This window comes from Micropterus salmoides, unplaced genomic scaffold (genome assembly GCF_014851395.1).
Source record: "Micropterus salmoides isolate LMB-PRFRI ecotype aquatic unplaced genomic scaffold, ASM1485139v1 Ms_hic_scaffold_19, whole genome shotgun sequence".
Classification (NCBI taxonomy): Eukaryota; Metazoa; Chordata; class Actinopteri; order Centrarchiformes; family Centrarchidae; genus Micropterus; species Micropterus salmoides.
Window position 1 is genome coordinate 32,091,869 of NW_024041039.1, and position 12,288 is coordinate 32,104,156.

The following is a 12,288-nucleotide window of genomic DNA, read 5'->3' on the forward strand; positions in this document are numbered from 1 at the left end:
CCTGTCCTGAGGTTGTCTGTGTTTTATTATTTTGGCTGTGCCTTTGCTGGATTTTGATTCTTGTTTCTCTGTTTCTGGGTTTTAGGTTCTTGATTCTAAGGTCGGTTTTGTATCTGCATTTTAGTCCTGTCATCTGTTCTGTTGAGTTTAGTTCTCTGTGAGTTTACTTATGGATCAGTTCTGTATCTGTTATTTAGTCTGGGTTATTATTTATCTGGTTATTATCTGTCAGCTAGTGTTTAGTGGTGTTTGGGTATTTTCCTTATTTCTATTCTGTTCCATGTTTAGTGTTGTCTGGTTTCCTGGTTGGTCCTGTCTCTGTTCCCTACCCCGTTCTGTGATACAGCTAGTCCATGTTTTGTGTTTATGTGTTCTGGTTCCATGTCTTGTGTTACACTGTTTCGCCTTGTTTATTCTTGTGGGGATTTTTGTGTTGGTTCTCATTGTTTTCTTGTCTTACTACTTAGTCTGGCGTTCCATTTCTGTGTCTTAGTTCCTACTTCTGTGTCTTATGTCTTAGTGTTTACTCCTGGTCTGTGTACTTCTGTGTTTGTTGTTAATTTGCCCATGTCTGCTCTGTGTTCAGGGCCCTGTTTCAACAAACTCTGAGTGTAAACCTGAACTCTGGGTTGAAGAACTCTGAGCTGTCAAACTGAGTTTTCCATTTCAGAAAGGCCGATCAGAATAAGTTCAGTCAACTCTGAGTATGTTGAGCCTGATGGAAGCGCGTGCGTGGGGATGAAAAAAAGCCTCACCAATGGAGCTCCGATTCACCATGGTAACGGGTAAATAAAGGCAGAGCCTCCATTTTTATCGGGTGGAGCTAGAAATATGAATGCGTGCCAACGTGGACCATGATTGGCTCTAAAATACAGGAGTGGAGGATCGATATGTTAACAATATTACATTTTATACAGTGTTGCTCATTCATCATTTACCAGACTGGAATTTCCTTAATGAATGATAAAGTGCTGGAATTCTCCTACAGCCTGTTATTCATTTTAAATAGGCTACAGGCCTGTTTATTCAGCTGTAAACGGACGGGACTGCCAGTGGCAATAACTGAAGATCAAAATTTTAATGGAACAGATTAGACACAGTTTAGGCTACTCATGGACCTGTGATTGTAAAGTGACAGTCCGACTCAGTAGCCCTATTAATTATGTTTTTGTAATGTAAAATGTGTCAGAATCATAAATACTTTATTTGTCTAGGTTTAAACTGACTGTGAAGTTTAAGCATCTATTTTACATTAATAAAATCTTGCTCATTTCGTATTTTATGAAATGCTGTCAAAACGCATTCAGACTATCAGCAGATAATGAAAAACTCACTTTTAAACTACATTTATTTAAAAAAAAAAAAAAAACAGCCTATTTAACCGTGATTTCGGTGTTTCTAAAGACGTAACTGTGTTCCAATATGTGCTTTGATATGGACAGTCTGAATGAGGAAATGTCAGACAGCTGCTTCAAGCTCTACAGGAGGGGAGGAGTCAGAGAGAAACTCAGCGTTAGTTGAAGTAAACCTCCTCCCGAGCAGGTTAGGTTCACAGCGTAAACTGCCGGGGTTACAGACCTAGAGTTTATCTGATCTTGCTCTCTGAAACCGAAAACCCAGAGTTTGCCTCATCGTGGGCACAACTTACTCAGAGTTTTCACTAAACCCGTAATCCCGCTGCCTGCCTGTCTCGTTAGCCCTGATCACCTGTGCTGTTCCTGCCCTGCTCGTTAGTTCCTGGTGTACACTCACCTAAAGGATTATTAGGAACACCATACTAATACTATGTTTGACCCCCTTTCGCCTTCAGAACTGCCTTAATTCTACGTGGCATTGATTCAACAAGGTGCTGAAAGCATTCTTTAGAAATGTTGGCCCATATTGATAGGATAGCATCTTGCAGTTGATGGAGATTTGTGGGATGCACATCCAGGGCACGAAGCTCCCGTTCTGTTCTCATTCTGTTTACGCCAAATTCTGACTCTACCATCTGAATGTCTCAACAGAAATCGAGACTCATCAGACCAGGCAACATTTTTCCAACTGTCCAATTTTGGTGAGCTCTTGCAAATTGTAGCCTCTTTTTCCTATTTGTAGTGGAGATGAGTGGTACCCGGTGGGGTCTTCTGCTGTTGTAGCCCATCCGCCTCAAGGTTGTGCGTGTTGTGGCTTCACAAATGCTTTGCCGCATACCTCGGTTGTAACGAGTGGTTATTTCAGTCAAAGTTGCTCTTCTATCAGCTTGAATCAGTCGGCCCATTCTCCTCTGACCTCTAGCATCAACAAGGCATTTTCGCCCACAGGACTGCCGCATACTGGATGTTTTTTCCTTTTCACACCGTTCTTTGTAAATCCTAGAAATGGTTGTTCGTGAAAATCCCAGTAACTGAGCAGATTGTTAAATACTCAGACTGGCCCGTCTGGCACCAACAACCATGCCACGCTCAAAATTGCTTAAATCACCTTTCTTTCCCATTCTGACATTCAGTTTGGAGTTCATTGAACTCCAGTCATTGAACAGGTGTTCCTAATAACCCTTTAGGTGAGTGTATATATGTTTGGTGTTTCTGTTCAGTCCCTGTCTGGTCATTGTCATATGATAAGTGTTCTGCCTGTTGCTGTACTACCAGTTCTTTACTTGGATTTTGCCAGTTTCCGCTACCTGTGAGTTTTGTTCATGCCTGGTGTTTTGGATTAAAATCCCCTGAATTGAATGTCTGCTCTCCAGTGTTGTGCATTTGGGCTCTCTCCTTCTTTGCATTCACCTAACCGTAACATTCATTTATATTTTCTTTGCATTTATATTTTTACTCTGGTATTTATATACTTCTTTATATACTAATTTTCTATTATTATTTCTATTCCTTATACAGCTGTGACACAGAATTTCCCCTCGGGGTTCAATAAAGTATTTCTGATTCTGATTCTTATACCTGTGTGGGTGGCAGTGAATTTGTTTTTCATGCAGTAGATTCCAGGTTCAAATCCCAGTTATGACAAGTTACTTTACATTTTGGTGGGGGATTAAAGTGTCTGCCACACGAGTAAATGTACTTTATAATAACTTATCAAACAGCCAAAAACTTTCCTCTTCCATGAACATCACAATAACAGATAAGCGTCTAAAAAAACTAAATCTGTATGTATGTATGTGCAAGTGTGTATGTATCTATGTGTATTCAATTTTGGCCTAGGTGGCTTCTCAAAACACACTGGTACATACACACAGTCATTGTATTTTTCTAACTAATGATACTTCATGAACAAAAATAATAAATTTAAGCATTGAGTTTTGACTTACACATGATTGTCTAACACTGAATGTAATGTCGGCTACTGGAGCCACGCCCATTCCCAAGTACCCTGTCCCGAATTTCACCTGTTCTCATCTGGTCACACTGGTATTCAACCATATTTTGGTAAAACCATCTGTGTTTGGAACATTTTGAGCACATAGCTGGACAGAACTTGGTGAGGTTTTGTGAAGGTTTGAAAAGCTTCTATGGATCTTTAGATTCATTTTTCCTGCAGTGAAAACTTGTCCAACGTGTTCAAATGATCACGCTAGAAAGACACCATTGCAACCAAAGCAGGAGTAAGCTGTACATGTGCTAACCTTCCAAAGCTGGTGCTCTGTGTTGTAGGTGGTGGTGATTCGACTCAGTAGGCGACCAAGGTTCCTGTCATTAATGGTGTATCTGTTAAGAAAGAAAATCCGGGACATTTGACTGTGCCTTTTTGAAGTTCAGTAAATTGTGTCAGAAAATATAATGAATGTTTTCATGACTTGACAGTCTTAATACTACAACATGTTCTGGCCTTTCAAATGTAATGTTTTTGTGTAAACAACTTTACTCAAAGTATGACACTATTTCACAGAATGAAATGGCTTTATCAAACTGTACTGAACAATATCAGACCTTTTTTTTCTCATCATCATCTCGTCATTTTATCCTAAACAAGGTTGCAGCTCATCATAAAACAGACTGTGAAAAAACGTCATTAAAAAGGACCACAAGGCTTGTAATAAATTTTCATTCTTTTCCCCTCAATCTGAAAGAAAGAGAAGAAATGTGCCATATTGGTGACATATATTGTGCGAGACGAGAGATGTAGTTACACACAACCAAATGTTACTTTACAGTTTTACGACAAATTGCGACATCTTGACCTAAATTATCTTTGAATTAGTACATAGTACTTATTATTAGTTAATTATTATATTAATTATTCTTTTAAATTGACAAACAATGTCCCAAACATCAGGGCACAATTCAAACGGGATCAAATTATGTGTTGTTGACGACCAAACTTATTCCAAAATACGGTCCCGTGGGGCAAAAGCAGAAGGGCGGGACTAAGGCTGTCTACATGACCACTTTAGGGATAATGTGTTTACAGTAGTGATGTGTGGATCAGCTCTGACATTATCTGAATCCACCCACCAAATTATTATCATTCAATTTAGAGACCCACACCATTTCAGTCCTGGGAGCTTTCCAGCTGATTTCTTTATTGTGTTGTACTTTTGAATGAGTGTTTTCTATAACTATTTACTTGATTATAGTTAAACAGCAATAATATTGTTACATGATTAGAGAGACTGTCCATCATTTAACCGTTTCCATGTGCGCAGTAATACATTCATGCAAGTCACAGCAAACGTTGTGGGACAACTAAAACCGGTAGTTCTAAACTTGACCGGACAGACAGAGGAAACTCTTCAGAGGGAACAGAATTCAAGTTTCAGCTTCTATAATCCATGTTTAGACGCTCTGCTGTAGGCTCAGGATTGATCAGGAGGACGGCTGCTTTATTCTAAACATTTTCACTGTATTTAAATGTAAATGTGTTCACTGTATGAACCTGGACTGTGTATGAGATCTTTTGGATGTGTAGAGGAATGCATTGCCATTATTAACATTAGATCCTGACTGACCTTGTTTGCTGCTGTGCCTAAATGTGCGTAAATGTGCACAGCCATCTTTTGTTGGTCAGAGCACTCACCTGTTGACCAGGTAGTACCAGTTGAGTGTGGTCCAGTCCCAGGCCATGCTCTGCCCTAGTGGGTTAGAGGACACATATCGCACCACAGTGAACAGGTCCTGACTCCTCACCACACTCTCATTTTTAGTAGCCTCCAGGAGCCTGTGGATAGAACAGAGGTTCATCTCTCAACATATTTACTCTTCTTAATGATTTTAAAGCCTTTAAATGTAAAATCCAAGAGTCCAAGTAGAGAGAGCAGGACTCCCTGAGGCCGAATCTCTCACCAGAAAATTGTGCTCACCAAAGTAACTGCAACATCATTAAAATGAGGTTCAATCAAACTCTTTTGAAGACAAAACAAAGTTGACCAGTAAAGTGATTTCCTGAAATGTCTGTTGTAAAATTATAACAAATCTACAAGTAAAAAACTGGAATATTCTCTGAAATTATAGTCACACATTAATGAAAATAGCATTTTTTTGTCAATAACCACATCGCTTCATTTTGCAAGGCTGCAAGCTCTCACACACACACACACACTTCTTTTTCAATGAAATCCCTTATTAATAAATTAATAAATCAACACTTTCTTGTTGTCAATGGGCTGTAGCCTCACTTAGAAATGAAGCACATGCCTATTTTCTCTGTTATGTGCATCAGTAGTTATGTATTGTAACTCCAGATTCTATGAGTATAGGTGCAGCCCTCTGAGGCTATTGCTATTGGGTTTATCCCTAGGCGCGCACGTGCAGCACTGAAAAAAGCTTTGTCTACACCCACCCACGGTGTGGGCCTCTATAACATCATTACACAATGGTGAGACCTGGGCATTGGCTCCCATAATGCATTTTCTTCAGCATTGAGAATCACAGGACCAGGGAGGCCCACAACTTTTTGTGCCTATAGTCATAGAATACAGAGTTACAATACATAACTACTGTTCTACTTCATATAGGCTTCGCCCTCTAAGACTATCGCTATTGGGTTTGAGGTGAAGCAGCATGAGTGCCAACGCCTCAGTGGGCCCATAAGGTACCACCAAGCACAGACACACCTGCCAAGAGCCAACATAATAAACCACCCAGTCACTGATGGCGCGACATGGGAACACTCAGTATATATACACAGGGTGAGACCGTGGTTGATGGCCACCCCGCTGTTTGGCGTGAACAAAGCTCTTCAGTGCTGCGCATGTGCGCAAGGGATAAACCCACTAGTGATAGCCTTAGAGGGCGAAGCCCATACAAAATACTGTCATATCATCATTATACGTTGAGGGCTTCTGTGTAGCTCTGTGTTTCCATTGCCTGCTTGGGATGTGTATCATCACCGGTGTTTGGACTCTGTCTGCATATGTACATGTGAGCCTCATCAGCAGTTTTGTGTAAATAAATGTAATAAACTGCATCATGCTCTCTGTGTCTTGCATTTGGGTCCTAACCTGCCTCTGCACTCAGCTTACTGTGACAGCAGTTTCATTTTTAACACTGTTTTTTTGTTTCAACACAGTGCTTCCAGACTGGTTTTGAAGAGACAGAGAGCACAGTGAAACAACAGAAAACTGAAACTGTGATTTTGTCTGATCCGAACCAAATCAACATAAATTCAGGTAAATGACAACATCCTCTGTGTGTTTGGTTGTACTGGCACTAAAAAAGAGAGGTCACAGATGGTTTTTTGCTGCCACAAAGCCCCCTATGCACACTGAAACACTAAGCCTATGTTTTAAGATTTACACACTCTGGAAACCGTTGCTGTTTTAAATTGTTTGGGGACTGAAACAAGGACGGATATACAAATGTACTAACCAGGTTAGTGTGCGCTGAGTCTGCAGACTAGTGTCTCTTGTTTACATGTCTGACTGGCTCCGCAAGTACTTTTCTTTTAAGTTACTGACTGACCTTACAGGATTTCTGGGTGATTAAGCTTTAAAGTGAAGCCTAACCACAAAACCAAATGTGTGTGAAGCATTACATCTAAAGGTTAGAGAAGGGTGTAGTATGTCTTCATGCTGATTTGTGTTGTGTGGTTACTCAAAATGATACTGTTGCAGTAGATAACAGATAAAGCTACACAGGTACAGATCAAGCCAAATATCACAGTGATCTAATACAACTTTTATTTGTTGTCTATTATGAAGAAAAAAAGAGTGTGTAAAGAATGTGTTTTAATTACTTGGAGAGGAGTGCCACATTCTCCACAGATGCCAGTCCATACAACAGCTTGTCCTTCTCTTGAGCCAAAGAAGTATCTTTGTACCTCTGGAACATTATGTTCCACTTTGCTTCGGTGCCCGAGTTCTTCATGCCATAGCGATAGACCAGCAGTCTCAGATTCACAGCTACACTGCTGTAGGTTCAAAGATCAACAAAGTTTCATGTTAAGTTACCAGAGATGGAAAAACGTCTCATAGAAGACATGAAATCATATTTCAACACATTAGTTCTTGCAGCTTTAAACATCAATAGTAAATGTCAGGTTTAGATGTCAGAATCAAAGAGCAATGGTTTCTCAAAATATATTGTGATGTCTATTCTGCTGGTTATGCACATTAATAAATAATAAAAATACACTATAATTACCCTGTGGGTCTGTTTCTTTATAATACTTTCTGGCTATAAGGAAAATTGACCACAAGTAATCCACTGGATTGGTGATACCTGAGACTTCCATCAATCCACAGGTCAAAAATGCGAGAGGCTTCATTCAGAGCCTCCTGATCACCCATCTGACAAGCGATGCTAAGCACAGTCTCCCTCAGTAACCTGGCAAACACAATAACAGGTCACATGATCTCCAACCACCCATTGTAAAACCCAGGGTAAATTAGAGCATGGGTTAGCATAAAAGAAAAAACACATACTTTGTTAAACAGCAATAATATTGTTACTGTCATCAGGTTTACTGACTGTACATTGTAAAGGACACCAGGGAAAGATTTAAGGTGTTTTCTGAACTGTAAAACTGTGTAATAATAATAATAAATGCTATTTATACTGCACCATTCATAAAAGACATGCAGCTCAAAAAGGAATAGCATAATGTTATTGTTAATCCATTAATGTATTGCTGACAGGCAGGCAGTGAGGGAGCTTAAGGCATCACTTGGCTAAACAGATCTGTACAACTGTGTATCATCAGTGTTACTATGGAAGCTAATATTGTGTTCTCTGATAATATCACCTAGAGGAAGCATTTATAGTGCAAACAGAGGGGCAAGGCAGCTCCCTTGTGCTTTTTTATTCTATTATACTCTATTATGTCATATTTCACATCAACATTTTCTTCATGTAATGTACTGTTCAGAGCTAATTTAGAAACAGTCAGAGACGTAAATCCAGTTTTAAGGCAGTTTAAGAGAATGTTTATGTTCCTGCTGTACCTCTCTGTCTGTGTCCCTTCATCATTCCATCCAAGTTGTGTTGAGATTGCTTTAACATGGTCACGAAACAGTTTCTAGAGAAAACAAACAAAAAGATGGTTCTTAATTAACTGCAGGGAAATACACAGAACAAGAAGTTTTCTGGGTTATGCAGCGCTCAGACAGGAATTGGGCCCAAAGACAAGGTACAAGGGACAAGGTTGTTTATTTGTCATTATACAGCACAAGGCTGCATAATGAAACAAAATTTGTAGTTCCTTCATACTACACACAACATTTAATTAAGTGTAGGACTATATTAAAATATGTCACTAGAACTGGCAGGATGTGTTTCGGGATTTCAAACAAAGCAAAGAGATCCAAAACAGGTTGTCCAAACAAGGAGACAAACACTATAATTCAAACTAAGCAGGTTGAGGTTAGGGCTGAACGATTTGGGGAAAAAATCTAAATGCAATGTTTCTGCCAGATATTGTGATTACAATTTGATTTGTTTAATATTCACTGCCAGTCTATTTTTGACAGAAGCTGCGTCAAGCAGCCTAGAGCAGATTAACCAGGCAAGTAGTCACACACGGGAACAGCATAGAGAATCCGGTTGATTTTCAAAATAAAAACCCTTGTGCAGAGTCCTGATCGCATATCAACAATAAACACAGTTAACAGACAAAAAAGAAACAATTTAACTATGTAGCCTACTTAATCATGGTAGAAGCCCAAAAAACAAGAACAACTGAACAAATCAACAAAATATGAACAAGTCAGCAAAATCAGGCAGGCAAAACGCTTTAAAATTAACCTAATGTATAATTAACCTACATTTTAATTGCCATCGTCACGATCAGCTAATCCCATTTTCAAATTGCAATTTTGATTTGAAAACAATTAATCGTTCAGCCCTAGTTGAGGTGAGACAAATCCACAGACACAGAAACAAACCAACAGGCAGGGTTACAGACAGAAGACCAAGGCAGGAACATATAACAGGCTGACAAACTCAACATGGGAGACAATGATCTGACAACAACTGAACTAAACACATGGTAACATCTACACACAGGCAAACGAGCAGACATAAACAACAGATGCAGCAAACTTCAAACTAAAACAAGTAACAGGCAGACACATGGACCACACAGACACACAACAGACAAATTCAGAATAAACAGGACAAGCATGCTGATAGATAAACCAAAACGTCTCGGGTTACGTATGTAACCCTTGTTCCCCAAGAAGGGGAACGAGACACTGCGTCGGTGACGACACTATGGGAACGCCTCTGGGCGTGGCAGGGCTGAATCATGAATGAAACTACTCCAATCCTTTTGGTGTTGCTAGAACGGTAGCGTGTGATGGCGTAACTGGAGGGGTTATATAAGCACGTCGGCACACCGGACACATTAGCTCTTGCTCTTGCCTAGCTATGAAGCAAGGCACTCCAGGCGGGGTGAGGTGTGGCGGACCGACGCAGTGTCTCGTTCCCCTTCTCGGGGAACAAGGGTTACATACGTAACCCAAGACGTTACCCTTCGAGGGAACTCGAACTGCGTCGGTGACGACACTATGGGAACGAGATACCCACTAGGCCACGCCGAAACCCCTGCCTGCCCCCCAGCGTGCAATAACCCGTAGGCACAACTAAGAGGAGAGCGCACGGGTGCAGAAGGAAGGTCCAGACTGTAAAACTGGATGAAAGTGTGAGGAGTGGCTCAGCCAGCTGCCTCAAACAAATCCTGGAGCGAAGCCCCTGCGAGGAGGGCCCTAGAGGCCGCCATGCCTCGAGTAGAGTGCGCTCTTACGGCCATAGGTGAAGGTAACCCGCGCACCTGATAGGCCAGGGAAATAGTCTGAATGATCCAGTTGCTGATCGTGTGTTTGGAAGCGGGGAGCCCAGTCTTGGGGGACCCGAAACACACCAGCAACTGGTCTGCTTTCCCCCATCGGGGAGACCTCAGAGTGTAAATACTCCTCCGTAAATTGTCCCGTCCTCTGTTGTCACATGAGGTGGGGGATGAAACGCCTGCAGCGCCGTGGACCGTGCCAAACTGGACGGAACCTTAGGGACATAGCCCGGACAGGGGTGCAGGATAGCTCTGACCCTCCCCGGGGCAAACACCAGGCATCGAGGAGAAACCGAAAGTGCCTGGAGGTTCCCCACCCTCCTCATAGAGGTAATATCGAGGAGAAAGGCCATCTTAAGGGTCAGGTGCTTGGCCTCAGCCAACTCCAGGGGTTTGAAGGGGGCCTCAGCCAGCACTTCGAGAACCACTGCCAGGTCCCAGGTGGGAACCCTGGAACGAGTCACGGGTCTCATCCTCCAGGCTCCACGGAGGAAGCGCACGACCAGTGGAAGCCTCCCCAGAGGCCCATCCCTCAGAGGGGCGTGGAGCGCTGCAATGGCAGCCACATACACCTTGAGTGTGGACGGGGAAAGGCCAGCAGAGAAAGGGTCCTGGAGGAACTCCAGTACCATAGTCACTGGGCAGGTAACTGGGTCCACCGCCCGTTCTCTACACCAGGTGGCAAACACATTCCACTTCAGGCTGTACATCCTTCTCGTGGACCCACAGCCTCCACAGGGCGGGGCAAGGGTGAAAGACCTGGCCCTCCGCCTGAGACAGGGTCCCTCCTCAGAGGAGGCCACGGCCGATGTCCGAGAATCACACTCGGGCCGGCCAAAACGGGGCTACTAACGAGAGGGAGAACCACAGTGGACAGTGCATAGTCTCTTGAGACGCAAACCACGTCTATAGGGCCGAACCTTTCACACAATAACTCCACTACCTCGGGGTGGAGTCTTCATTCCCCGGGCCTCAGCCCCTGTCTCGACAGCAGGTCTGCTCCCTGTTTCTGGGTCCCAGGGATATACATTGCTCTGAGAGACAGCAGTCTCTGCTGGGACCACAGGAGGATCTGATGCGCCAGTTTGCATAACGGGCGCGAGCGCAGACCCCCCTGGTGATTCAAATAGGCCACCACTGCTGTACTGTCGGTCCTGACAAGGACATTGCGACCGCGGAGAGCGGGCATAAAACTCCTCAGAGCTCTGAAAACCGCCAAAATTTCCAGGCAATTTATGTGCCAAGAGAAATGATGATCGCATGACCGCACCCCACCCCGTGAGGGAGGAGTCTGTCGAAATAATTGTCCGGTGACATGACGCTCCCAACACGGGACCCTGGGACAGGAACCAAGGTTTCCTCCATACTGACAGGGAACGAAGGCACCTGCTTGTAACCCGTATCAGACAGAACGGATTTCCCCTCGGGGAGAATCCCTTGGATTTTAACCACTGCAGGGCTCTCATGTGCAGCAGGCCATACAGGATTAAGCTGGACGCTGCCGTCATGAGACCCAACACCCTCTGAAAGTGTTTCACAGTTATAGTGCGGCCTAGCTTCACTCTGGTCATTGGGGACAAAATGTACTTGACGTGTGCAGGAGACAGGTGGGCCCGCATTGTCGTTGAGTACCACACCACCCCTAGGAACGTAGTCCGTTGGGCGGGCGTCAACACGCTCTTCTTCGCGTTGAGCCGCAGCCCCAAACGCTGAAGGTGCAGCATGTGTGCAAGGCTAACAAGGCTTACCGCCATGTAAGCCTTGTCCACCACAGCAGATGTCACGCGACATGACTTGGTGGGCAGCGCCGGCTCTTTAAGGGATGACGCAAGACCGGGCGAGAGATAGCTGGCCAAAGCATCCTCAACAAGGGGCATCGCCCCATAGCCGAAACCCTTGCACAACTCGTCGTGCAAATCCAGGCAGAAAGGCAGAGACCGGCGGCTTACTCGCAGCATCATTCTAGCAACACCAATAGGATTGGAGTAGTTTCATTCATGATTCAGCCCTGCCACGCCCAGAGGCGTTCCCATAGTGTCGTCACCGATGCAGTTCGAGTTCCCTCGAAGGGGAACC

At 43.4% G+C, this 12,288-nt stretch overlaps 1 protein-coding gene across 1 annotated transcript in view; it reads right to left on the minus strand.

Annotated features, from left to right (window-relative positions):
- Window positions 1-12,288, minus strand: part of LOC119910970 (glutamyl aminopeptidase) — a 54,799-nt gene that overhangs the window by 13,959 nt on the left and 28,552 nt on the right. Inside the window, exons 15-19 of the mRNA XM_038729842.1 lie at window positions 8,372-8,445; window positions 7,650-7,754; window positions 7,165-7,338; window positions 5,008-5,148; window positions 3,617-3,698 (exon numbers count right to left, since the gene is read on the minus strand). Coding sequence (XP_038585770.1) covers window positions 3,617-3,698; window positions 5,008-5,148; window positions 7,165-7,338; window positions 7,650-7,754; window positions 8,372-8,445 — 576 coding nt within the window. The remainder of the gene's footprint in view (window positions 1-3,616; window positions 3,699-5,007; window positions 5,149-7,164; window positions 7,339-7,649; window positions 7,755-8,371; window positions 8,446-12,288) is intronic.